The sequence below is a fragment of the Meles meles genome, chromosome 2, assembly GCF_922984935.1.
Source record: "Meles meles chromosome 2, mMelMel3.1 paternal haplotype, whole genome shotgun sequence".
Taxonomy (NCBI): Eukaryota; Metazoa; Chordata; class Mammalia; order Carnivora; family Mustelidae; genus Meles; species Meles meles.
The window spans coordinates 207,530,089-207,557,892 of NC_060067.1; the positions used below are offsets into that span (position 1 = coordinate 207,530,089).

At 42.5% G+C, this 27,804-nt stretch overlaps 1 protein-coding gene across 1 annotated transcript in view; it reads left to right on the forward strand.

The window, feature by feature from the left end:
- CSMD1 (CUB and Sushi multiple domains 1) overlaps positions 1 to 27,804 on the forward strand; it is a 2,021,046-nt gene that overhangs the window by 1,710,945 nt on the left and 282,297 nt on the right. Inside the window, exon 26 of the mRNA XM_045997494.1 lies at positions 17,895 to 18,097. Coding sequence (XP_045853450.1) covers positions 17,895 to 18,097 — 203 coding nt within the window. The remainder of the gene's footprint in view (positions 1 to 17,894; positions 18,098 to 27,804) is intronic.

The following is a 27,804-nucleotide window of genomic DNA, read 5'->3' on the forward strand; positions in this document are numbered from 1 at the left end:
TTCCTCTCAGGACTGCCTTTGCTGTGTCCCACAGATTTTGAACTGTTGTGTTTTCATTATCATTTGTTTCCATGAATTTTTTCAATTCTTCTTTAATTTCGTGGTTAACCCATTAATTCTTTAGAAGGATGCTGTTTAGTCTCCATGTATTTGGGTTCTTTCCAGCTTTCCTCTTGTGATTGAGTTCTACCTTCAGAGCATTGTGGTCTGAAAATATGCAGGGAATAATCCTAATCTTTTGATACCGGTTGAGACCTGATTTAGGACCCAGGATGTGATCTATTCTGGAGAAGGTTCCATGTGCACTAGAGAAGAATGTGTATTCTGTTGCTTTGGGATGAAATGTTCTGAATATATCTGTGATGTCCATCTGGTCCAGTATGTCATTTAAGGCCTTTATTTTCTTGTTGATCTTTTGCTTGGATGATCTGTCCATTTCAGTGAGGGGAGTGTTCAAGTCCCCTACTATTATTGTATTATTATTGATGTGTTTCTTTGATTTTGTTATTAATTGGTTGATATAGTTGGCTGCTCCCACGTTAGGGGCATAGATATTTAAAATTGTTAGATCTTCTTGTTGGACAGACCCTTTGAGTAGGATATAGTGTCCTTCCTCATCTCTTATTATAGTCTTTGGCTTAAAATCTAATTGATCTGATATAAGGATTGCCACTCCAGCTTTCTTCTGATGCCCATTAGCATGGTAAATTGTTTTCCACCCCCTCACTTTAAATCTGGAGGTGTCTTCGCGTCTAAAATGAGTTTCTTGTAGGCAACATACTGATGGGTTTTGTTTTTTTATCCATTCTGATACCCTGTGTCTTTTGATTGGGGCATTTAGCCCATTAACATTCAGGGTAACTATTGAGAGATATGAATTTAGTGCCATTATTAGCCTGTAAGGTGACTGTTCCTGTATATTGTCTCTGTACCTTTCTGATCTACTACTTTAAGGCTCTCTCTTTGCTTAGAGGACCCCTTTCAATATTTCCTGTAGAGCTGGTTTGGTGTTTGCAAATTCTTTCAGTTTTTGTTTGTCCTGGAAGCTTTTGATCTCTCCTTCTATTTTCAGTGATAGCCTAGCTGGATAGAGTATTCTTGGCTGCATGTTTTTCTCGTTTAGTGCTCTGAATATATCATGCCAGCTCTTCCTGGCCTGCCAGGTCTCTGTGGATAAGTCTGCCGCCAATCTAATATTTTTACCATTGTATGTTACAGACTTCTTTTCTTGGGCTGCTTTCAGGATTTTCTCTTTGTCACTAAGACTTGTAAATTTTACTATTAGGTGACGGGGTGTGGACCTATTCTTGTTGACTTTGAGAGGGGTTCTCTGCATCTCCTGGATTTTGATGCTTGTTCCCTTTGCCATATTAGGGAAATTCTCTCCAATGATTCTCTCCAATAGACCTTCTGCTCCCCTCTCTGTTTCTTCTTCTTCTGGAATCCCAATTATTCTTTTTTTTTTTTTTTTTTTTTTTTTGGAATCCCAATTATTCTAATGTTGTTTCGTCTTATGGTGTCACTTATCTCTCGAATTCTCCCCTCATGGTCCAGTAGCTGTTTGTCCCTCTTTTGCTCGGCTTCCTTATTCTCTGTCATTTGGTCTTCTATATCACTAATTCTTTCTTCTGCCTCATTGATCCTAGCAGTGAGAGCCTCCATTTTTGATTGCACCTCATTAATAGCTTTTTTGATTTCAACTTGGTTAGATTTTAGTTCTTTAATTTCTCCAGAAAGGGCTTTAATATCTCCAGAGAGGGTTTCTCTAATATCTTCCATGCCTTTTTCGAGCCCGGCTAGAATGTTCAGAATCGTCATTCTGAACCCTTGATCTGACATATTACCAATGTCTGTGTTGATTAGGTCCCTAGCCTTCGGTACTCTCTCTTGTTCTTTTGTTTGTGGTGATTTTTTCCGCCTTGTCATTTTGTCCAGATAAGAGGATATGAAGGAGCAAATAAACTACTAAAAGGGTGGCAAAGACCCCAGAAAAATGCGCTGTAACCAAATCAGAAGAGACCCCAAATTGTGGGGGGGAGAAAGGGGATAAAAACAGGTTCTGAAAAAAAAAGAAAAAAAAAAAAAGAAAGAAAAAAGTTTAAAAAATAAAACAAATAAAAAAATATAAAAAAGAAAGAAAAAATATATATATTTAGATGAACTAGTCAAAAAACGTTAAAAAAGAAAAGGGTAAAAGTTTTTTAAAAATTTAGCAGAAGAAGAAAAAAGAAAAAAGAAAAAAAAATTGAAAAAAAAAAATTGAAAAAAGAAAAAAAAAATTGAAGTAGCTGCAAGACTAAAGAATCATGGGGAGAAATCCATGAGTTCCGTGCTTTGCTTTCTCCTCCTCTGGAATTGCTCTGCTGTCTTAGGAATTGAATCTGCTTTCTCCTTGATAGATGAACTTCGTCCTGGCTGGATATTTTGTTGATCTTTTGGGGGAGGGGCCTGTTGTAGTGACTCTCAAGTGTCTTTGCCCGAGGTGGGATTGCACCGCCCTTACCGGCGGCCGGACTAAGTAATCGGCTCGGGTTCGCTTTTGGGAGCTTCTGTTCCCTGAACGCTTTCCGTAGAGTTCCGGAGGACGGGAATGAAAATGGTGGCCTCCCAGTCTCCAGCCCGGAGGAGCCGAGAGCCTGGGGCCCCACTCCTCAGTGCGCCCCCAGAGGACAGCACCCAATCACTCCCGTATCCCCAGCCTCTAGCCGCGCTCCGAGCTCACCCAGCCCGCGACCAGTTCAAGGTAACCCCGAGCTGAGAGTTCAGTCCTCGGCTCTGTCTCTGCAGCCGGCTTCTCCGTTCTAATACCTGCGAGCTCTCCGACACTCCGACACCCCAGATCCTTCTGTGACCCTGCGGGGCCTGGGCCCACGCTGGCCCCGCGTGGGCTTCACCCTGGTTTAGCCTCTGGAGCAATGTCCCTCAGTGGAACAGACTTTTAAAAGTCCTGATTTTGTGCTCCGTTCCTCCGCCGCTTGCCGGGAGCCGGCCCCTCCCCCCGCGGTCTATCTTCCCGTCGTTTTAGATTCACTTCTCCGCCAGTCCTACCTTTCAGAAAGTGGTTGATTTTCTGTTTCTAGAGTTGCTGTTCTTCTTCTCTTCTCTCTCCCGTTGGATTTGTAGGTGTTTGCAATGTTTAGATAAGCTATCGAGCTGATCTCCTGCTACCTGATGTAGTCTCAGGCTGCTACTTCTCCGCCATCTTGACTCCTCTCTGATTATAGTTCTTGACAAACTCGAAGAGGGCATACAGTCCCTTGCAGTGCCCTGTCAAATCGTTTTTCTGTCTTCATTAATTTTTCCTTTTTGTTGTAGTTGCTCTGAAATATCTGTACAAAATTTATTGTTTAAAAATTCTGTCTCAACCCCAACAGTGCTAATCCCCAGGTCCCTGAAGCTTTCTCTCCACCTATGTGCCTATGCCCGTGAGAGACAGAATGGCCAATTTGGCCTCAAATACATGAAGTGGAAGCAAGTGGGAGGTCACACCCAGCAACCTCTTTCTGGGGCAAATGACTGGATAGATGTATTGACAAACTACTGAATTCTTGTCCTTATTCACAAAAGGCACACTAGCAACCTTAGCAATGTGTGTAAAACAGACACAGACCCACCATACTGCGACTTTATAACTTAGTGACAGTAAAATGGAAGGAAAGCCAAGGGGAGATGCATATTGTGTCCCATGACACTCTGTCCCCTTCATATGACATCGGTCCTCTGAAATTCACCTGCTCTCTTTCATGTCACGACATGAACATCTTGTAGTCTAAACTAACATGGCACGGGCTATTCCCACTTTCAGACCCGAAGAAAAATGATTGTTATTAGTTAAGAGGACTGAGAAAAGCAACCTAAGTCATGTATATAATACAACATCTTATTTTATAATAACTAATTTTTAAAAAATAAATCTGTGTCCTTGGGTGCCTGGGTAGCTCAGTCTTAGATAAGTCTCAGTCTTAGATAAGTGTTGATTTTGGCTCGGGTCTTGCCTCCCATGCTCAGCATGGAGTCTGCTTATCCTTCCCCTCCCCCAGCCTGAGCTCTCACACGCTCTCTCTCTCTCTCTGTCACTAAAGTAAATAAATAAATAAATTCCTTTTAAAAAATAGATAAATTTGTAGTCTTAATTAAGATAAATGATTAATTAGGTAATTATTGATCTATTGGGACAAAAATAAGGTTATGTTTGAATAACAATGTAAAATTCTGTATTCTTTATGGAAATCAATGCAGTTATTTTTCCACTGAACTAAATAAAACTAAAGATTAGTTTTTAACCTTGAATTCCTGAATGCTTGATCTGAGTATTATAAAACCTGCTACACTAGTTTTTTTTTTTAAATTCCAGGAATTCTTTGGATTGACAAAATAACTTACCATAAACAGAATTTATTTTCTTTTCAGAGGATTTCAAATTTCCATATCTTTTTACAAGTTCTATTGTGACTCATTTCCTGAGAAATAAAGTAAGCATTATTCTCCTAAATGCAACCCAAGTGAAGAATTCGTTCTTTGCAGGTGAATCTAATACTTCATTAACATTTTAATAAGAAAAGAGAAAAGAAGGTAATAAAGAATGACTTGAAGTAATAAAAAAATGTACACCTTTTACATCATGAACTGGCTTTGAAGTCCAACCGTTAGTATTCTAGGGGGAAGAAAAAGACCCTGGATACTCAGTCTGTTCTGGGAATGTCTTAGGTCTCTTCCCTCTCTTTCCCATATGATAATTAGTCTTGCCAAGTTTATAAACAGGTCTTTCTGATTTAAGCCATAAAGCCCTTCCTAAATAGGGAATGAAGAAGGAAGCATCCATATTTGTAGTTGATTTACTCAACTTTGTCTCAAAATGTTTCTGGTAATTGCTCTTCATTAAGAAAATGTGTATTATTGTTAGTGTGGTACTTTGGAAAAAAAAAAAACAACTTAGAAGTACATGAGGTGGGGTGCCGGGTGACTCTGAGGGTTAAAGCCTCTGCCTTCGGCTCAGGTCATGATCCTGGGGTCCTGGGATCGAGCCCCGCATCGGGCTCCCTGCTCAGCCGGGAGCCTCCTTCCTCCTCTCCCTCTGCCTGCTTCTCTGCCTACTTGTGATCTCTGTCTGTCAAATAAATAAGTGAACTCTAAAAAAAAAAAAAAAGTACATGAGGTACAATTGTAGGCTTAACGTAGTACTAATAATACTCAGAAAAATAGGGTCTGGTCTTAGCTTTGATATCGGTTGGCTCATTACAAAGTCTTAGTTTTTCCAGTGGTAACATAGCCAATATTACCTACACCATTTACTTGATAATGAAGAAAACATCAGTTATAGAAACATGAGCCCAGGGATTAATTTAAGTATTAAAAAATTCTTAACATAAATGGAATTCATTATTATGCACTCAGACTGTGATTTCTTCAATGTAAGTGTTTTTCACTCTCAAAGAACGAATAAGCAGCAAGACCCCAGAAATTATAAAAGGGATGGTTTCTACACACCTCGGGGCCAATTCTTACTGGGCCTATTCTGATTCCACTGGAGCCCAGAGCAATTTCTGATTGCATATTGCTATAACTTTTTGTTCAAGGTAATAGAAGAACCCTAAATAGCAGTTGTTATAGGGCACTTGGGTCTCGAAGAGGTTTGTAATTTTAACATATATTCGATAAAGCAGTTACCTGAGCTGAATTTAATTAAAAGTCTAATCACAAGACATTGTAGTAAATTTAGCCACATTTAGTGTTATATGTAAACATTTCTCAAATAGACTTCCTGTATTTCATTGCGGAGCACAGCTATAATTTACATAATAAAGGTAACAGCGCTACAAACATCTTCAGCAAGCAACAGCAGAGGCCACATTTTACATAATCACATGTGTATATTGTTTCTTGGTTTTAATTGGTTTTCTGCAAGTGTAATTGTCTGGAAAACTCACTTTGAAAGTATTTCTGTTCCTAATCATTCACAGGAAATTGCATTTGGAGGTATAGTTGAGGGGAATTCTTTTAGAAAAGCTCATGCACTATTAGAAACATCAGAGGTACATCAAACATTTACCAAGATTGTCACAACTGTCCCTGTGCAGACTTTTACAGAAAGTGAAATGAGGGATGATGGTCCTCATCTTACCCTGGTGTGTCTTAGAGTTGTTTCCTGGTTGTGTTGGGCGGTGGAAAGAGTACAGTGAGATCTAGCTTTGAAATCTAGGGATATTTTAATTTATTTTTGACCAGACTTTAAGCTCCCCATGAGAAATAGAGTCAAGAGGAAAATGGCAAGCCAATAGCCTCTATTTATTAGACATTTATGTCCAATCTCAGTGTTGAGCCTTGCTTAGCAAACAGGCTAGATACCCAAGTTGGAAGACTTTTGATGAAAGCAGTTAAACATATGAGGCCAGAAACAAAACATCTGAAATTTCTCCTTTCTTATTTGGAACACCACAAGTTATACCTATCTTTTGGAGATAATGTGAGGAAATAACCAGCCAAAAGAATTTCAGCCAACAAAAGGGAAGAGACCGGTCGCACTACCAAGACTCCCATGTCTTGGGCTAGCTTCCAGTCTTTAGTGTGGGGCCGTGGGGACAGCCGTTGTGTTAGTTCACCTCCCCAGCCACTCAGGAGACAGAAAGTTAGAGGCAGGAGAGCTGCAGGCACTCCTCCCTTTGCAAGATCCTGACACACACACAATTTCAGGTGTGATTATTTAATTAACACCCGTCCTCCAACAACACAATTGAAATTCCAGTAGAAATGTTTGGACTGAGTGCAAGAATTGCATAAAGGACAGACTTCTATTTTTGCTCTTCTGTTCCTGTGTCACTACACAAATCACAGAGGCACATCATGATCCCTGGCTGACCAGGTCTTCCGTCAAAGTCCCTGGGTAGTCTGGCACTGAGCATCTGCTCTTCAGATCATGCACAGACAGCAAAGCATGTTGTGTTGCAACCTCGTCTCCCGTGAGAAACCCACTTGACATTTCACATCGATAGATCATGAATAAGGGCATTGGCCAAAAAAAGAAGAAGGTATGGGGAAAAAAATGAAAAGTGGTCACACTTCAAATTCTAGTTGAATGTAGATGAAGTTTTGGAGGAGTTGGCAGTGGAAACATTGGTTTTCCCACTGCTTCAGAAATGAGGAACTCCCCACAGATAGACTCTAGACACCTCAACATCTGCCTTTACTACTGTCATTCCCGCTGTCACGATTCCTGCTTCCATATTCCCTAGTTCTCTTCATTTCCACCTTCCTCCCGCTGGCTGGGGATTCTAATTTTCAATATGATCGTTTCCTCTTCCTTATTTCTCCTTCCTGGGTCTCAATATTTCCCCAAATAGAAAATCCAAGATGTCAGTAAATGTCTCACAGCATTCTTCTGGTAATTACATTAAATGTCTTCATAATAAGCACTGAGAAAAAATTGGCTGCATATAGGCCAAAGCCTTGTCATCTCTCCATTTGTTTATCTTCCTTTCTTGTTATCTGCCACTTCCAGTTCCTTACTTAACATGCTCATTACCTTTCTTATTTTAATCTTCTCCCAGCTGACCTTTCCAAAACCATGGTTTACCCTCCCCAGTCTCTCAAATGCTCCCCTCGCTGATCAGCACACATAAGCTCCTTAGCCAGAGCGGTAATACCCTCTTTGATTTGGCTTACTGTGCCTTTACAAATTTGTCTCTAATGACTCATATATATGTTAGTCCCTAATCCCAGCCGTGCTACACCAGCTCTGTCTCTTGACCTCCGTTCTCCATGGTTATTCCTTGTTGCCTCATCTCCACATTCTTCCCATCTAGTAGGACCCCGTTAAAATGTCAGCTCCCCCACAAAGCTTTCATTCTTTTTACCCCATCTAGAAATAACCTGGTTTCTTCTCTGAACTCAGCATTTCTGTCCTACAGCAACCTTCCTTCAGACTTACAGTCTGTGTTAACGTCATAACCATGTATCCAAGGATAGAAGACAAAACTCTTCATATCACAAGTTTCTCTCCCACCCACACTCATGTGACCTTCACATCTCCTTAATTCCATGACTGATGCTCCCAGATAGCACTTACCGACCCACAACTGCCTCTGCTCCCCTTGTCCAGACCCTTGTAATGCATGGGGCCTGTTATCTGACCATCTGCAAAGGCTTTCTCTAGTCCATTGTTCTCATTCTAGGGAACATGTTTTATTTTCTTTATTAACAATATTAGTTTATTATGGCTGAAAAATGAAGACATATAGAGACATTCTGAAAATGTAAATTAAAAAAAAGAATCCCATTATCCCTATAACATACATGATTGTTGGCACATGGACAATATCTTACGTGTAACTAAGCATATTCTATAGTGTGAGTGTGTGTTGTTAAATATTGTCTCTCTTGTTGGTTATTTTTTTTTTAAAGATTTTATTTATTTATTTGACAGACAGAGAGCACAAGTAGGCAGAGAGGCAGGCAGAGAGAGAGGGGGGAAGCAGGCTCCCTGCTGAGCAGAGAGCCTGATGCGGGGCTTGATCCCAGGACTCTGGGATTGTGACCTGAGCTGAAGGCAAAGGCTTGAAACCCACTGAGCCACCCAGGCGCCGTTTTTGTTGGTTATTTATATTATTTCTAATTTTCAATATTATATATAATCATATGCCAAATAGTATTGCAAGTAAACATTTTATTTGTAATTAATACCTTAGAACCAACAACCACAGAAGTTTTTGCTGACTCAAACGGTGGAAACATTTTTACATATATTATTACAGATCTTTCTATGATACAAAACTGATCATTTCACCTGCCCACCTAAAAATTATTTTGTCTGCTTATTATATGCAGAATAAATTAAAGTCCACTGACATACTATTCGAAGTATCTATCTTTCCCTTATTTTTGAAATAGTAGAAAAGTGTTACAGAAAAATAAGAAGCCTGAAAAGTAGTTTGCTGTCATCCTAGGTGTGAAATAACTGCAGTTGGAAATTTGATTTGTATTTCTCTAGTTTCTCTATGCAAACATGAATATATAAAATTCTATTTATTCATTTATCTATTTATTGAATTATTTTTACAAAAATAGTATGTCACATAGTATTCTGAGCATTTTTTCAGATAATAAATGTAGGTAGAGTTTTAGGTCCTTCCTAGTGATTTCAGTTTATTCTCTCATGTCACTGCGTGACATTACGTTGCCTGAATGTGCCAGCATTTGTTTAAACCGCACCCTGTCGCGATATTGGGTTATTTCAGTTTCCCCTGTTATCTGCCATGGTGTGTGTGTGCTCATCTAAGTTTTGATGGCCATTACAAAATTGTTTTTAAAAAGAGTAAAAAAAAAAATAAAAAGAGTAGAATTCACCTCCAAATGTGTATGGAAAGGAAGTCTCCACATTTTCACCGAAACCCAACAAAGTCTTTTAATCTTTGTCAATTTGTCAGGCCAAAAAAGAAAAGTCTCTACAACATTTTATTTATTATGTTTATTTGCAGATTTTATTTTTTGACCATTTTGACATATTTAGGTATTTATTTGTTTACTCATTTCTGTCTCTCTGCCTTTGCTTGAATTTCCTTCCTTCCTTCTCTCTGCCTGACAAGACCCCTGGGAGACATCTTGAGGCAGAGTTGGACACATGTCCCTCTATGCTGACCAAAAGCTTTATTCATAACTGTGGACGCTTGTGATTCTGTGCATTGCAATGTGTATGGCTTTGTTATTTTCTCATGTACCTGTGTCTGAAATAAGTATGAGTTCTTTTGGGATGATGCTATATTTTATTTGATTTTTAAATGTTCCCTGCCTAGTGGTGTAGTGTCTTGCATATTGGCTTTTATTATTTCTTTTATTTTAAATGACTGTGAATTTATTTGTATTTAAATTTTGTTATATTGTACTTATTGTTGAGGTCATCAGACATTTTCCAAATTGGCAAATATCACAGCACCAAGGTGCCTGGTTGGTTGGTGGTCTGTGGAAGCTTCTCATTAGCACACATGCCTAGAAGGATGCGAACTACCGGGGCATGGCTTGTCCAGAGTGGCACCCTGTGACCCTGTGTAACGAGCAACCAGACAAAGAAATAGACTCGCCAAGACACAGCATGTGCCCTTTGAGCTCCATGTGAATCATTCACTCTCAAGGATGATCACTGTGGCCTTCATATGGTCTGGCCTAATTTGGACGTTGTATAAAATGGAATTATGCAGTAAGATTGGTACCGGACCTTCATTTCTGCAAACTTCACGCCCACTGATAGAGCTTGATTACGCCATCGCATGAATACACCATCACTTATTTATGCATCCTTGGTGTTGATGGTGTGGTTTGTTTTGTCTGGTTTGGGCTGTCACGTTGTCTGTGCTTTCATGTACTGTTTGGTGAGTGCACACATGTTTCTTTTGGATCATACCTGGGACTAGAATGTCTAAGTAATGCCGAGTCCTGTGCTCAGCCTTGGTAGATTCCACCGAATGACCTTCCAGAGTGGTCATACATGCTCCCATCCCAGACACGTGAGATGTCCAGGATCTCCACCTTCCAACTACCCTTGGCATTGACTATCTTTCTCATTTTAGTCATTCCAGTGGATGTGTAGGAGTTTTAATTTGCATTTTTCTGATCAAGTCTTAATTTACATTCTCTGATTGGCCTTTGGAATATCCTCTTTTATGAATTGCCAGTCGCAGTCTCTTGCCCTTTCTATTTTCCTGGCTCAGAATGCCTCTTTTACTTATTGATGTGTATAGTTTTTATATATCCTGAATGCAATTATCTGCTAATTATATGTTTAACACTTACCTGTATACTCTATGGTCAGTCTTTTGGTATCATAATGTCTTTTGATAAACACTGGTTCTTAATTTCCATGAGTCAAATTTTTTTTTTCCATTTTTCTTTTATAATTAGTGGGTTTCTTACATGTATTTAAATTGTGTTATGTCAAATGATTTTTGGAGCTGTTAGTATTTGGGAGTCCAAATTAAGAAATTCTGCATCTCCAAAATTATAAAAATATTATCTGGGGTTTCCCTGCAGATTTATTTTATCTTCCACATTTATGTCTCTGTTTCATCTAGAATTGGTTTTCGTGCGTGAATGAAAATATTCAAGTATTTTATGATTGTTGCTGTAGTCACTGGTGAAATTAAATTGGCCATTTGTTAAAAAGTCAGTCTTTCATCATTGCATGTTACAATGCAATCTTTATCATTAACCAGATCTATGTAGGTATATAGATCATCTTAATTACTTAATTGTTTGTAGTAAGTCTTGATAACCAGTGCCGTAATCCTCCATCTTTGTTCTTTGGCATGTGGATTGCTGTCACCGTCATATCCTTCTGCATTTCCATATTTAGTTGAGAAAGATTCGTTAGAGTCCACAAAATAAATCTGTAGGACTTTGATTAGAATCACATTATATCCATAGATCAATTTAAGGAAACATATATCATTTACATAAAGTGCTGAATTTTCTGATCCTTAACGTGGTGCTTGGAATATTTATTTAGATCTTATATAACTTGTTTTTTTTTTAAGATTTTATTTATTTATTTGACAGAGAAAGATCACAAGTAGGCAGAGAGGCAGACAGAGAGGGAGAGAGAAGCAGGCTTCCCGCTGAGCAAAGAGCCTGATGCAGGACTTGATCCCAGGACCCCGAGATCATGACCCAAGCTGCAGGCAGTGGCTTAACCCACTGAGCTACCCAGGTGCCCCTACTTGTTTTGATAAGGCTTTGCAGTTTTCTGCGTGGAGGTCTTGCACATCTTTTTTGGGAATTATTCCTACCTACAGGATTTTTTAATATTAATATAAATAGTATTTTTATGTCATTTTACATTGGTGGCTGCTATATGAAAACAAAATATATTTTTATATTTATCTTTTATAAATTCTCTTATTAATTCTAAGCGTTTGTAGGTTTTCAAGTTTTCTCTATGCATACAGGCATGTTATCTACAATAATAAGAGTTCATTTTCTTTTTCCCAATTCTTATGCTTTTATTTGTCTTATTGCAACAGCTACAATCTCCAGAATAATGTTAATTAGAAGTGGTGAGAGTGGACCTCACTGTTTTGTTCCCAATCACAGTGAGTGAACTCTTAACTGTCCCTCAGTAAATACAATTTAATTATACAAAATAACCCCTCCATAATGGAAAAAAAATAATAAATAATATACTTTACCATCTAAAGTTATAAAATTCTCCTAAAATCTATCGGAAAATTATTTAAATTAATAAATAAAATTATTTATACAAGACGATTAAACATCATAGTGTTCCATACTTCTTTTTTTCACTTAGCTATATTTTATAGACTTCTTTCTAGATAGATAAGTAGATAGATAGATAGATATATCAATATGTCAATATTTACTGGACTTTTAATGCCTTTGTTGTTGACCATTTATCTTATTTTCAATTTATCAGCAATTTAAAAATATTTTGATAAATGTAGGATGTATATTTCTCTATGTTTGTCTATATTGAGCTCTTGGAGTCAATTTCGATAATCTGTATTTTCTACAAAACAATTTCACATGTAGTTCAAAGTGTATTGCCAGATTTATATACAGAGACATTACTTAGTTTCCTCCTTTTCTTCTTTTCTTCATTAGGTTTTTTTAAAAATTTTTATCAAAAATTACAAGAAGCACACAGTATAAAAGTATATAGTCAGTGGACAGTTACATAAATAGCTCATAATTCTACAGTGATAGTTATTCCCTACATCATCTTAAATTCTGGAATTGATAGACAATGTGAGTTTTGCAGTTAAGAAGCCTAATATGTCTTGAGTAGCAGGAGTGGAAATCAGTGACCACCTAGACACATTCTAGTAAGACTGAGAGACACCAAAAGCAAGGGGATCTAACAGACAGTCAAAGAAAGAAAGGCCTGTATTAATTAGCCTGATAAAAGACATCTTAGCAATACAGACTAAAAGGAGATCTTTGAAGAACTAAAGGGAAATAACCATTGATCTGGAGTTCTGTCCTCAAACTGTCAGTCCTTACGAAAGCTCCCTGTTATGCAGTTATTAACACAAAAAACAGCACTAGATTTTGTTTAGAGTATGTATTCACTGGGAATGTATGATAATTAGGAACTTTCACTCAGCTAAGAACATAATTTAATATACACATGAGTGGATTATGTGGAGACATTGGAAATGGCACAGTACAGCACTTAGAATTCTGTATGACCCATAGATCAAGCAGATAACAGATCAGTAAGCTTATAGAAGATCTGAACTATGCAATTATTGGACTTATTTTTAGAAGATATTCAATCTCCAGTTAGAACCTGCACATTCCGTTCAAGTAAGTATGAAACATACATAAACATGATCACGTACTAGGAACAAACTGAAAGTAAATACACAGAATTATTATCTTTTATGCCCCATCTGCTGACCAAAATGGGATAGAAATAGAAATCTACAGCAAAAATGTAATGTAGGGGAGGAGAACACTCCCCGTCTTCCCTTGTAGCTCCTTGGGCTGCTCTAATTATGACACTGACTGTAAGGCCAATGAACAGGAGAAAAACCAAATTTAATTTACATGTACAGAAACCGCATTGGAAATGTGAGACTCTTAAGAACTGGCTAAACCAGGCAGTTTTTACAGCTTTTATACAAGGAGATAATCCGTGAAGAATTGACAAGACAAAGGAGTTGGGACTTGGGGTTCGATATTAGTGAGAAGTCACTGGTTTGGCTGCACAGCCTAGTCAGCCTTCGGTTCCCTCTCCCTGGTGGAGGGACATCTCTCTTCCTGGTACAGAAGGGTACGTCTCACAGTGGACATTTATCTCCTGCTTTTAGGGTGATGGGGGAGTGAGCGTGTCCTTCTTGCATCACCTGTTTCTTAAGCAACTTTAATTCAGAATGATCAATACTCTGTACTGTAAGGTGACTAACAACACAATTTAAAAAACACACAATATTCCAATGTGGTGCATTGGGGTTGGCAGATTCTGCTCCTCTTCGGTAAGAAGAGGATTTAAATTTTCCATTTTGAAAATTTAAAAAAATGCATGATTAATAATTTCATACTTAATTTATAGCCCTGGGTGCACATATTAGAAAAATACGGGAACCTGAAAATCAACAAGTTTCTAGCTAATGGTGCATATAAAATAGTATCAGAGTAAATTCACAGAAGTAGAAATGGAAAAACGAGTAATGTGTAAGACATTAATGAGAGAAGCAATAGAGGAAATTAACAAAAAAAATTACTTAAAGGTATCATTGAGTAAATCAATAACTGAAGTGATTTATTAAGATAAAATATAGGAGGACCAAATAATTAAAATTAGGAAAGGAAATAAAAATAAACCTACATGGTAGAGATGAGTTTTTAGAAAATATAAGATAATGATAGATTATAATATATCAATATATTAGAAAAATTTCTGGTCAAAAGAAAAATAAGGCAATACTTTGATTCATTCAATGAGACTAAAAGAACCTTTGTGTCCAATTGCAAGAAAGCATAAGAAATAGAAATTAAGAGCTAACTCTGTAATTCATTCTATTATTTAAAAAATAACTATATGGTCTTGGGGCACCTGGGTGGCTCAGTGGGTTAAAGCCTCTGCCTTCGGCTCAGGTCATGGTTTCAGGGTCCTGGGATCGAGCTCCACATCGGGCTCTCTGCTCAGCAGGGAACCTGCTTCCTCCTCTCTCTCTGCCTGCCTCTCTGCCTACTTGTGATCTCTCTCTGTCAAATACGTAAATAAAATCTTTAAAAAAAATAACTATATGGTCTTATAAATAGATGTAGAAAAAATAACTTAGCAGAATTTAATACTTTTTCTTTTTTAAAGATTTTATTTAAGATAGAGAACACGAGTAGAGTGGGGGGGCAGAGAGAGAAGCAGCTCCGCACCGAGCAGGGAGCCCGATGTGGGGCTCCATCCCAGGACCCTGGGACCATGACCTGAGCCGAAGGCGAGACTTAACTGACTGAGCCCCCCTGGTGTCCCTAGAATCTAATACTTCTTCATGACCAACTACAGAGCAAACTAAAACAGAACCCTCCTACCATGGTAAGCAGTAGAGATTTTTCTTAAAATGATAAATGTTTGTGAGGAAATCTTTCAACAAAATAATATAATATAATATAATATAATATAATATAATATAATGATAAGAATGGCAAAAGAGATAGCACATTGCAAATGTGGGGAACCTCTATGTTCAGGTAACTCAAAGCCTGGGTCTCTCCTTTTCTTCACCCACGTCCTTTGACAACCTCACGCAGTCTTGTACTCTGACAACCATACATGCTGAGGACACGCGCATTTCTTATTTCCATCCAGACTGTTTTTCAGAACTCACGGTTCATATGAACACCTCTCTCCTGACCGACACTACTCATGCCCATTTTGCATCTTGAACCCAACATGTGCAAAGCCCGTCCTCCGGTCTTCCCCGTCCCACAAAACCGTCCCCCCTTACTTTTCCTCAGCTCACTTGATGGCAACGCTGCCTTTGTATTTTTTAAGAAGGAAACCTGGAGTGGCCTTGCTTTCTCTGTTTCCCGTATGTGCCTCACCCACTCCGGGTCGTCCCTTCCGAATGTGCAGGGAGCGGGACCTGCACTCAGTGTCTCCACGTAGGGTTCTCCCGTCCTTCCCTCCCACCCCGGATGGCTCAGCCGCTGCTCCTGACTCTGCTTTGCCTTCTTCTCTCCCCACGTGCGTTTGCTGCCCACAGACACACAGTCTGCCTCCTCCGGTGCGGAGTCCTGGTTTTGGGCTATCGCCGGCTCCCCCCGTCACTGTGCCAGCGCCCTGATGGCAGGTTCTCTGTTTCATTCTCTGATGTATCCGGACTTTTTGGAAGCGTGCTGGGTACACAGCTGGTGATCGATACATATTTGTTGAAATGCCAAACCAGGCTGGAAGAGGGACGCCTTAGAGACACAAAAATCAGTTCTACCCCATGAGAAATCAGGGAAATGGAATCTGCACAGGCCACCATTCCTCAACCATCAGATGCTTACGTTCCCAGTCAGATATTGATAAAGATGGGCCAGAACAAGGCTATGTGTGCATTCCTGTGAGGCTAACTACCTACAGCCCCCGGGCAGAACAGTTTGTAGATTGTTTCTGAGCCTGGAAAGACCCTGGTGAGTCCCCAGGGCTGCTTCCGGCAGCACCATTGCCGAGACTGAGTGTGCAAATGGGACTACTCTTGTGGAGCACGGTGTAGAGTGTAGTCGTGTAGGAGCACGGTGTAGAGTGTAGATGTGTAGGAGCACGGTGTAGAGCGTAGACATGTACGATCACTGTGTTGTACGCCCGAAGCTCATGTGATGCTGTGTGCCTACTACACCTCAACAAAAATAAACACACACGCACACACACAATAAATAAAATGCAGAAGCGAACTCCTTTTCAGTAGATGACTACAAAAATAAAGCCCTTTTGCATGCTTGTAAAGTGGACTAGGAAAGCCTACATTTTCTGGAATAGAGACAGAGCTTTCACGTAACGCTGACTGCAAAAAGCAGCTTTAGGGGCACATACAACTCCAAAATGACATCTCTTATGCACTTACTGTTGAATGTACAAATTAGGACCCTTTATTGCCTGGGGATATATATGCACACCACGGCAGTGTCAATCACCGAAACATAAACGGGACATGGTCTGTGAACATTTCAGAACGTGGACTGAGAGGAAGAACAGATGAATTAGTGGAAGGAAGGGCAGTGGGGCTGTGTTTAAAGGGTTTTGTTTTTAAAGATCCGAAGCTTGTCAGACAACAGGTGAGTGCGGAGGGCGGTGGGCACAGAGTGTCTGCTACCTTCCATACTTTCTCCTCTGTATTAAAAATATTTCAGGGGCACCTGGATGGCTCAGTGGGTTAAAGCCTCTGCCTTCGGCTCAGGTCATGATCTCAGGGTCCTTGGATCGAGCCCCGCATCGGGCTCTCTGCACAACAGGGAGCCTGCTTCCCCCTCTCTCTCTCTGCCTGCCTCTCTGCCTACTTGTGATCTCTGTCAAATACATAAATAAAATCTTTAAAAAAAATTTCATATGAAATGTCTTGAAAATATGCCACGCGGCATGTACTTTCTACAAGTTGAGACAGACCCTTTCTCTGAATATATAATATGCAGAGAAGAAATCACCGGGGTGTGTGTCCCGCTTTCCTTCTGTCATGTGTTGCGATGTTGCCGGGAACTGCTGGTGGCTGAGCTCTCCCGCAGCTCTGCTGCCGTCTCTTCCGGCCTCGGCGCCGCTACGAGCGAGCTTTCCAGACCCAGAGATGTTCCCCTCGCTCTGGGAAGGACCTCGACATCTGGTTGAAGTGTGTCAAAATGTTATCAAGAAAGGAGTTCCTATGACACATGCCTGCCTCTGTGTTGGTGTTGCAAACACTGTGTCTTTCTGAAAATGCACTTGGTCGAATGCCGGTGGCAGATGGGATGGTGAGGACACAAAGACCATGTCCGGGTGCAGGAACATCTTCGCTGATGTGTCCCTGGCACGCACGCTGCCACCCAGTGGGGCATCTCAGGAACCACACGGACACCCATAAAAATCCTTGATTTGCTTAAAGCAAAGCGAAGTCAAACTCCCCTCTGATTCAGGAGGCTGAGAAAGCTTTGAATTACACAAAGAGCGGGCAGTCTCAGAAGGAATTGTTTTGGTCCTTGAATACGTAGCTCAGCGCAGAGCCAGGCAGGCTCCGTGTCCACGCCTGCCCAGTTAACTCTCACTTGCCCCTGGGGACGCGTGTGCCCGAGGCTTCTCAGGGTCAGGGGGCCGAGGCACCTGTCAAGGGGGCGGGACCGGCCCGGTGAGCCCCTGCGCGTCAGGTCTCTGCCAGGGGCTCGGGTGGTGCGGGGAGCTGTCCCGGCAGTAAGCACCGGCTCTGCTCTCTCTGCAGCCTGCACTTCATTGTGTTCGACACGGAGACGGCTCACGACACCCTGAAGGTGTGGGACGGCCCACGGGACAGCGACATCCTGCTCAAGGAGTGGAGCGGTTCCCTGCTCCCCGAGGACATCCACAGCACCTTCAGCGCGCTCACCCTGCAGTTCGACAGCGACTTCTTCATCAGCAAGTCCGGCTTCTCCATCCAGTTCTCAAGTAGGTGCCGGCCGCTATCTCATCTGCGCGTGGGCACCCGTAGGCCGGGTCGCCAGACCTCGCTGCCCGTCCTCAGGCCTCCCCACTCGTGCAGGTCACTTCTGTTGAGCGTCGTGATGTGATCTTCGGAACGGGTGGGGGAGAGAAAGGTTCGTTTTTGGACATGCTGTCCCCGACCAGGTAGGGCGAGCAGGGCATCTCCTAGTTACAGGAAAACAGAGACGTGTCATTTTAAAGGCTTCAGATGACCTGCAGAATGGGGGCCCCAGACAGACGCTGGTCTCTACCCAAATGGGGACTTGGCCTCGGGTGGCCCCGTAAACCTGCACCAATGCCAAGCCCCCGATTACTCCACTCTGTGCTATGAGGGCTCCATGCAGAGCAACTGCTCATCAGACAGGAGGGCCTGCCGTCCACTAACCAGACAGGATGGCCTGCCATCCACTCCTGCAGAGAAGGGCCCTGCATTTCCCCTCCTCTGGGTCAGGGTTTCAGGTGGTTCGCATGACGGAGTAATCCCAACCAGATCACCCACGGGACCTCTCACTTGCACACTGGAGCTCTTACCCCCTGACAGAGACATTCCACCTTTGCTGTGTGGCCCATTTTTTCATGAGCAGTTTCCCAAGAAGGAAGGAGTGCAGGTGCTTCGTGGACGCTGACCCTCTGAGCCCCCATCACATCGCACCCTGTAGAGAGGTCATGTACCTTCGTGGTGCGCAGGGTCAGCCATGAAGCAGGTGAAATTCGCATATACACACATTCCCACTCAGCTATCCGTTGGCAGGCCACTGCTGAACCACTTCTAGAATTTCCATAAGAAAGTGGACTTAGCTCGGTTTAAAGCTTTAAAAGGTTGCTAATGAAAGTGAAATTATCGTCTGCACAACTTTTAATCTCCGGTGTCACTGAGCTTCCAGTGCGGTGATTTGCAAACACGTGCTGAATTTTTCACTGGCCTGTTGTGAAAATATTTGAGTAAGTTTGTTCCAGCTAACCTGGTTTAGGGGAAAACATTCCTTTATTCTAAGATTTTTGCTCTTTTTTCTTCAGAAATGGGGATGAGTAGACGGCAGATGTGTGACTCGGCGTTCCCTTATCTGGAAAAACAAAACGTTGGCAACGCAATGAGGTGGTGTTTGTTTCTCTCTCCTACCCATGCCGTCGTTACCTCGATTTGTTAAATACATGATTATTTAGAGCACGTTTAGGTGCACAGCAAAATGGAAGGGAAGGTACAGAGGTTTCCCGTCTGCGCTCCCCACTCACGCACAGCCTCCCCTGAGATAATTGTTGGTGACATGTCATCACCCAGAGGCGTGGTTCCCAGGGGTTCACTCTTGGCGGTTGACGTTCTTCGGGTTTAGAAAAATGCATAACGACATGTGTCCACCATTATAGTACCACACAGAGTAGTTCCACTCCCTAAGAACCCTCTAGTACCGTCTACCCCTGACCGTCCCTTTACGGTCTCAGAGCTCTGATTTTCCCAGAGAGTCCTGGAGTTGGAGTCATGTAGTGTGTCGTGGCTCAGACGGCCTCTGTCACTTGGCGACATGCACTTAAGGCTCTTCCACGTCTTTTCACCTCTTGACTCGTCCCTTTTTAGTGATGGAAAATATTTCATCGTCTGCATGGACCACAGTTCATTCATCCACGCGTCTACCGAAGAGCATCTTGGTTACTTACAGGTTCTGGCAACTGTGACTCGTGGCTCTGACCATTCTTGTGCAGGCTTGTGTGTGGGTGCACGTTTTCCGTTGATTTTGGCAAATACCAAGGACCAGGACTGCTGGTTTGTCGGATAATGGGCTGTATAGTTTTGTTACTGGCCTTTTTAAAATTTTCCCTTTATTAAATTCTTACAGAACCCAGAAAACACTTATTTTCCTATGTTCCTTCATGATTTCCCTCTCTTCAAAAGACAACTTCCTAGTTTTTTTTTAAATAGGCCCTTTATGATAGTTATTTGAGAATCATAGATGTTTTGATTCTCCTTGTTACTTAATTAATACATTGATGTTTAGGAAGCGATCAACAGGCACACACCCATTAAAATTCCTACAGAAATGAAACTTGCTTATTTTTTTTAATTCAGTATTCAAAATGTTCCAGTTTGAACCATGTGAAATTGTCATTTTTGTAGATAAAAATGTTTGACAGTTGGCAATTTCATCAAGTTTGACAAGACCTTGCACAAGACCTTCCCTCCCCAACTTCCAGCTGATGAGTCCGTGAGTCTGGCATGCTCTGGAAAATTCCATGTTAGGAGCAAAGATACACTGCTGACTCCGAGGCTTTTTTGTGAATGGATTTCTTCAAGGTTGTCTTTATAACTCTATAAAAAGGGGAAAGAAACAAGACACACAAACTTTGTTTGGCATAATTTAGAAAAATTTATCTTGGACCCTAAGTAAGGAAATGTGGGTTTCTGTCTTAACCTCTAAAGGTCTGTGACTGGCCTCCTGTCTCTGTCCTTATTGCTTTATTTGTGAATTGAAGATATTGCACCAGTTTCCAAGGACCTTTGCATTTCCAAGACTCTGTATTCCGTGTGGTACATTTTCCCTTTGCCTTATAGATTATTCTTTTCCATTTCTCAAGCTGTTCTCTGACCCTAGGAGTGAACTAGGTCTCCGTACTGTTGGGATTCATCCAGTGGGGAGCTCTGGCAGGACGTGAGAGATACAAAGGAAAGAGAGGGGTCATGGTTCCCATACACCCTGTTCCCTCCCTGCCGGTTTCCCAGGGTTGGCTCTGTACCCAGTCAGAGCTCGGTGCTTGTCTCAAGAAGCCATCCACGTTCTTTTCCAGTTCTTATAACCAGTTCCCAGGAACCACACTTCTACCCGGGAGTAGCCTTTGAAAGAAACCCTTTCTAATTACCCTATCAGAAGTGTGCAGTATGTTTTGTGTTGGATCCCGAAAAATGCAATTCTATAAGCAACATCGGCAAGCCCATGAGATGGTCAAGAGTGTGTTCCACTCTCTCGGTTATTAACCCAAATCCCGCTTCTCATTTTTCTAAGTGAATGTATATCCAGTTCAAGCTCCCATGTGTTAAGATAGATGAGACGCCCTATGTCAGCTGACTTCACAGAGCTCCCTCCCCGTTTTGGAGTGTGTGGGAAGCAAAGATGTATTCCTCGGGGTGCAGACGGGAGGACCAGGTCCTCTCTGTCCTTGGCTGTTACCGCCAGTCTTGTGTCCCCACGTGGTCCTGGTCTGTCTGGGTGCCATTTCTCTTGGCGGCCACACTGATCTGTCTCACATGGGCTCTATTTGTAGACCACAGGCTGGAACACGGGCAGTTGTCTGGCCATCTCCACAGCCAAGATGCTCCATGAACCACACAGCAAAATCTGTCACTTCTGGAATACCAGTGGGAGTGGGACACTGTGTGTCTGAGAACTTGATGAAAAGTTGACTCTTATGCCTAGGGTTACTAACTTGTCAGAGTTTGCCCAGGACTTGCCTGACTTTAGCGAAGAAGTTCCTGAAACCCTTTAGTCAGATTATAAATGGACACCCCCATGTTCCAGGAACTTCTTTCAGCCCCAGCAAACTGGGACAGCTGGTCACCCTACCCACACCCATGACCCCTGTGCCACTGTCCATCTCTCCAGTTCCAGAGCCTTCCAGCAAGAAAACTAATTCAAGCTGGAGTCTTTCCAAACCAAAGGCTTAGTCTCTTCAAAATCTGCAAAAGAACCTCTCTGTCCACACCAAAAGGGCTTTGCTCCTCTCCTGCACCGGAGAGGAAGGAAAAGTCCATGTATGTGCGTCTGTGATCTTGAGACAGGAAAAAAAAAAAGTAAAAGAAGAAAGAAAGCCTACTTTATGTATGTTACAATGTTTCACCACTCATAAGTCAAGCTAATGTTAAATTTGAAGTATGAGCACGACACTGTGGGTTCAAAGTAAAATTTGAAAGGATGGAACTGAAAAGGAGTGTTTTCCTCATGGAACGGATATTTCAAGTATGACCACTGTTGCCAGGCAAGAGTGCCGTTTATCCACTAGTATTAGATTAGAGTTTTCTCGATAAACCATTTGACTTGATAGTATGCCAATAGCATGGGAGCTAAAATTGCAGGTGTCACTGAAATATGGGAGGGAAGTATTTGTTTGGCCATTGGTTTTCTTAGGGACATTTGAATCTTCAGGTTTTAAATAAATTTGGGACATAAGTGCTGCTGTACCTCGCAGGCTCATAACTCCATGGGAAGTTGGAGCTTCGTGATTTTACCGGACGGTGTCCCTGTCCCCACCACACTGTCGTCCACTGCTCCAGGTGTCCCTTTCTCTCTTAGTCCTCCCAAGTCCGGTGGTCTCCCTATGGCAGCCTTCTTTGCTGATTTTCCTCTTCCTTCCCCCAAACTGTAAAGGCTGGATGTCCCCAGGGTGACATTGTGTGTTTCTTCTCGACCAGCATTCGGTCCTCAGGTTCCATCAGCCACGCTCCTGTCACCCCACTTTTGTTTTTATAAATCTCTTTGGTTCACATCCCACGAATCGTCCAGCAACAAATTTGGTCGAGTCCATATTCACAAGCCCAGTTCCAACCAGTTCTCTCAGCCTGTGCCCCTGCCACCTCGGTCTCAGTCATCTGGGATCGGGCTGAGCTGTCATGGTCTCTGAGCTGGCTTCTTCTCTCCTGTCCCTGCCCACTTCCTCATTCACCTGAGCATGGGAAGCAGGATGCATCTTCAGTGGGGCAACTCAGATGATAACTCACCTCGGGCCAGAACTCCACCCTCTTCCCATCCCAGCAAGACACGTTTCTGACTCTTCCTACTGCCAACGTGAAGGCTCTGAAATCCCCTGGGCAAACGTGCCCTCATCCACATTCTCCATGTCACCCACATGCCCTCCATCCTGTCCAGCAGGACAGCCCCCTCCCTTGGTACGCCCGCACATACAGCGGATATTCATTTTACTACTTGCGTACAGACCCTCTCCTCTCTGCTGGGTCAGTGAACCCCAGTGTAGCCGCAGCCGCCTTTTAAGGTTGCCTTAGCAGAATGAGTCATTGGTCTCTTAACCATCTCCCAGCCCAACATCCACATATCTGTTCCCGTGCTCACAGCGAGAAGTCTGTTTGCAGTCAGCAGACTGCGTTCTTGGAGGGCAGACTGTGTTTGTACTTCCGCAACATGATGGATAATTAGTGGCTAAAAAGTATTTGCTAATTGAATATGCTTGAAAATATTAGGGTGATTGTGATTGCTTGGCAAACCCTACGAGCCGTTACGGGTGATGTTGTCTCCTGCATTAACTTTAGCTTCAGTCAGAACTTCTAAAAGAAGATTTTAATAATGCATATTTAAATGCTGATGTTAATATTACGATTCTCTCACTTCTGGATTTGTTTTTACCCCATGTTGACAGTTAAGATAAATTATCTTCTCATAATGTTTATTATCAGGAGTTTAGTGGCCCGATATAGACTGCATTTTGACTAGTTAAGAACACATTATAAAAATGCAATAAAAGTCAGGCATTTTTGTTGACCATTTACGTTTTGTAATTATTTAGAAAATTAATTTATCCTTGATTCCTTAATGTCTTGATGCCATTTGGAAACAAGGCAGAACATTTTTATTTTATAAAGCTTAATACCCATTTTGGAAAACGAATACGGTTTAACCTATCATTTGATACATTTTGTTATTTCATTAAGGCATGATCGTTTTTTCTGTGCGCTGCAATGATTCTGGGCCAGGAAACTGTCATTGCTCTTCGTCAACTCTGCATGTCAGCATTTGTTTCATGACGACCGACGGAGTAGGGATGGATCGCATGCTTCCCCATGTGTGTGTTTACTTCACCTGACCATAGGCAAGCCTTTCTGTGCTAGGAAATGAGCTGTTGACGCTCACGAGATAAGCAAACCCCATTAAAGGCCCCTTGTCCTGCCTGCTGGGCGCAGCATGTAAACGTGAGGACATGCACTGACTAGTGCAGTTATGCTAATTGTAATCAGCCTAACACTTTTCATTAAAACTTAATTACCGTTTAATCATGCGTAAACTGCAAGAAAATGGAGTTCAGCACACAAAACTGACCTTTACTCTGAGGGTTAAATAAACTTGCAGCCAGCCTTCCGTGGTCCGGACGGCCAGCTCCTCTGTCTCCGGGGGCACAGCTCTAGAGCCCCTTGGCATCTCAGATTTTCTGAGAATGATTTCTTCGTAAATCCCGCTGTAACTTAGTGGCTACATGATGTCTCTTCCTAATTTGCTTTATTGAAAGATAATTTACACTTTTATGTTAAAAAAAAACAGACACCTCATCTGTTGTGCATAATGGGAGAGCCCTTGGGGGCGGCCAGATGCAGACCGGCATGGGATTGTTTTATGGGAGAGACCCAGCCACGAACCCAGAACTCCAGCTAGAACCGCTGCTCCTCTCTGCCCTCCCGGAACCTTCCCCACGGGACCGATGGAGAACTGACGGTCACTTTTATCACTGGCCACTCCCAAGCATGGACTGTGAACGGCTCAGGGTGAGAGAGGCCCACTCAGCGTTGATTACCAGCACCTGCTCGTGGTGATGCAGAGCTGAGGTCCTGAGTTGGTGGCACGTAAGATGCCTGTTTAGTCGAGACTTTAAATCCTTTAAATTTCATGGAGAGCGGAGATTTTAGCCGTGATCAGTTGTGTGATACCATCAAGATGGGTAAGAAAAAGAAAGCAGAGAAACAGGACATGTAAATGACACCTTTCCTGTTTGTGAGAATACATCTTTTTTTTTTTCCCCTCCAGTTTTATTGAAATATAATGAGGCAGTTGTATAAGTTTAAGGTGTACAAACTGGCAATTTGATACATCTATATTTGGAAAAATGATTATCGTCTTAGCTTTTGTTAACACCTCCTTCACAACACATAATCACCGTTTCTTTCTAGTGGTGAGAACATGTAAACATGTAAACTCTACTCTCTCTGCAACTTTCCAGTTTACAGTGCGGTATTTTTCACTATAATCACCACGCATTAGAGTCCTAGAATTCGTTTGTTTTGCAACTAGAAGTTTGTACCATTTGACCAACATCTCCCCGTTTGGCATTCTCCAGACATTTCTACCCTCCCGTTCCATTACTTTGTCTCTTTAAGATGCCACCTGTATGATATTATACAATATTTGTCTTTCTCTATCGGATATATCTTTAAAATTTTTTTTGTTTATTTTTTTAATTCCTTTTCAGTGTTGCAGAATTCCTTGTGTATGCACCACCCCCGGCGCTCCGGGCATGCGGGCCCTCCTGAATACCCGTCTGTCTGACGTGTCTTGTTTAATAAAACCCTCAATGTCATCTGTGTTGTCACAAATGGCAGGGTTTTTTCTTTTTCTAGGACTGATACTACCCCATCATGTATCTCTAGAGATGCAGATATGGATTGATGTGAAGGTAAACACACACGATGGGAATACGCCTTCTTCACCCACTCATCTACTGATGGACATGTAGGTTGTTTCCATATCGTGGCTACTGTGAGCAACGCTGCAGTGGATATGGGGGTGAGGATATTTACTCAAGATCCTGTTTTAATTTTCTCTGGATTAACACCCTGTTGTGAGATTGCTGCATCATCCCATAATTCTACTCGTTAATTTTCTGAGGAACCTCCGTACTGTTTCCCACAGTGGCCGCACCAATTTACATTCCCACCAACAGGGCACAATGGTTCCATTTTCTTGAGGACGTCTCTCTGATGCTTGACAATGAAAGAGGTTATCCACATTTTTCTGTAGAGCTACCAGTTGGAATATCATCTATGACAGCGTTTCTGCTGATATAAACCCTACCCAGGCTTGAAGCTCATGCATCAGACCTCAGGCAACTGTGATTTCTGTGGACCGTCACAGCGTGCTGACCCTCTCCTTCGACCTTGGACTTAAAATGTCCCATGAATCTCAAACTCTAAATCAACTCATGTTGTATTAGGCAGACTTGAGCAACCTTATTTTAAGGAAAGGGCAATTCTCCCAGATTTAATAGACTGAATTCTCACAATGTCTTAACAACATGACATTCAGGGTCGCCTGGGTGGCTCAGTGGGTTAAAGCCTCTGCCTTCGGCTCGGGTCATGGTCTCAGGGTCCTGGGATCCAGCCCCACATCGGGCTCTCTGCTCGGCAAGGAGTCTGCTTCCTCCTCTCTCTGCCTGCTTCCCTGCCTACTTGTGATCTTTCTCTGTCAAATAAATAAATCTTTAAAAAAACAAAAAAACATGACATTCAGAAATAAGTTGAGTCGGTAGTTGAGAGCATGGGACATGCAAATCACTGTGACAATAACACTTGAGGCTGACCATCCAACCGCACCCTGTCCAGGATAAGGGTGACCCTTAGCCTCGAAGTGTGTGTCATTATACCATAACTATAATAATTTGGTGGTAAGAAATTTAACCATTCCCTTCTTCACTCATGTATGAATGGCATTTATTTACCAACAAATATTTGACCCCTTCCTGTTATGTTTCCGATATGAGCTGGTGCGGGAGACCCAGCGCTGTGGAAGGCAGGAACCGCCCCAGTCATCAACAGTGGTGGGGGAGAGGCAACTGGACACTTAACGTCTTTCAGAGTATACGGTTATAGCACCATCAGAACCGCATCTGTGCCGTTCAGAACCAATCCTCCGTGTCTCTCTGGTTCCTGTCCTGAGTTCCAGGATCCTGTCCTGCCCTTCCCTGCCCTTGGATGAGCAGTCCAGCTCTGGGCCTGTCAGCTCCTGTCCTCTACCCTTGGGTCTTCTCCACTGCTCTTCCGTAACTAACCGCCTTGGGATGTGCGCTCTCTGTGCTTCACCTAAAATGCTTGAAGAGTCACGTTCAAACATGTCTTTCTTCTACTCTTGTCTTGACACTGCTGTCCTCCCTCCCCACTTTTACTTGATTTCTTTGCTTTTCCTGGGGCATGGAGGCTGTTGCTTTCTCCCTCCCAGTCCTTCCTCTTAATTCATGACTCCGCTTCCTCTCAGAGCAATGCCTTCCACAAAATCACATCCCTTACGGTGCGCCAACCCCTCCTATCTTGTGGGCTCTCGGGCATTGTCTCCTGCCCCGTTCTCATGCAGGCTGAGAGGGCTCCTGACAGGAACCACACGAGCCAGCAGCTTCTTCACTCTAAATGTCGGCCACCATCTGTGCAGGGCTCTGCTGTGGTCATCTACTCGTCCAGCAAGCTCTTGTCCCCACTCACCGTACCATTTTCCATCCTTCACCTCCTTCCTCAAACGATCAAACTCGTTGTATCCTCTTTCACTTAGTAGATGACCTCAAGTCACACCTCAGCAAAGACAAAGCCATCAGAAGGGTGCCCTCTGCTTCCCTGCAATAGCCATACAGACTATGGAAATGTCTGTTCCCCAGAACATCAGCCCCTTCTCGGGAGCAGGGCTCGCCCTAACGACGCAGCCGCCATGGGGACTTTGTTCTGTGTGTCGACCTCTCTCTCACGCTCCCTGATTCCTTTCTTCAAGTATGTAAGTGCTGAAATCACAATTCAGAATAAATACCTATGGCTACCATGGTCCACTTCTGAGTTTCCTCTTGTTTCTCTGCTTTCGTAGAACACTTGTCCCAACCCCACAGACCACCCACGGGTGATCTGCACGGGACCCTCATCACGTACACTACTGAGACAGCTGGGTCTCCTCCAGCCCAGACTCTGTCCATGGGGCCATTCAGAGTGGGGCAAT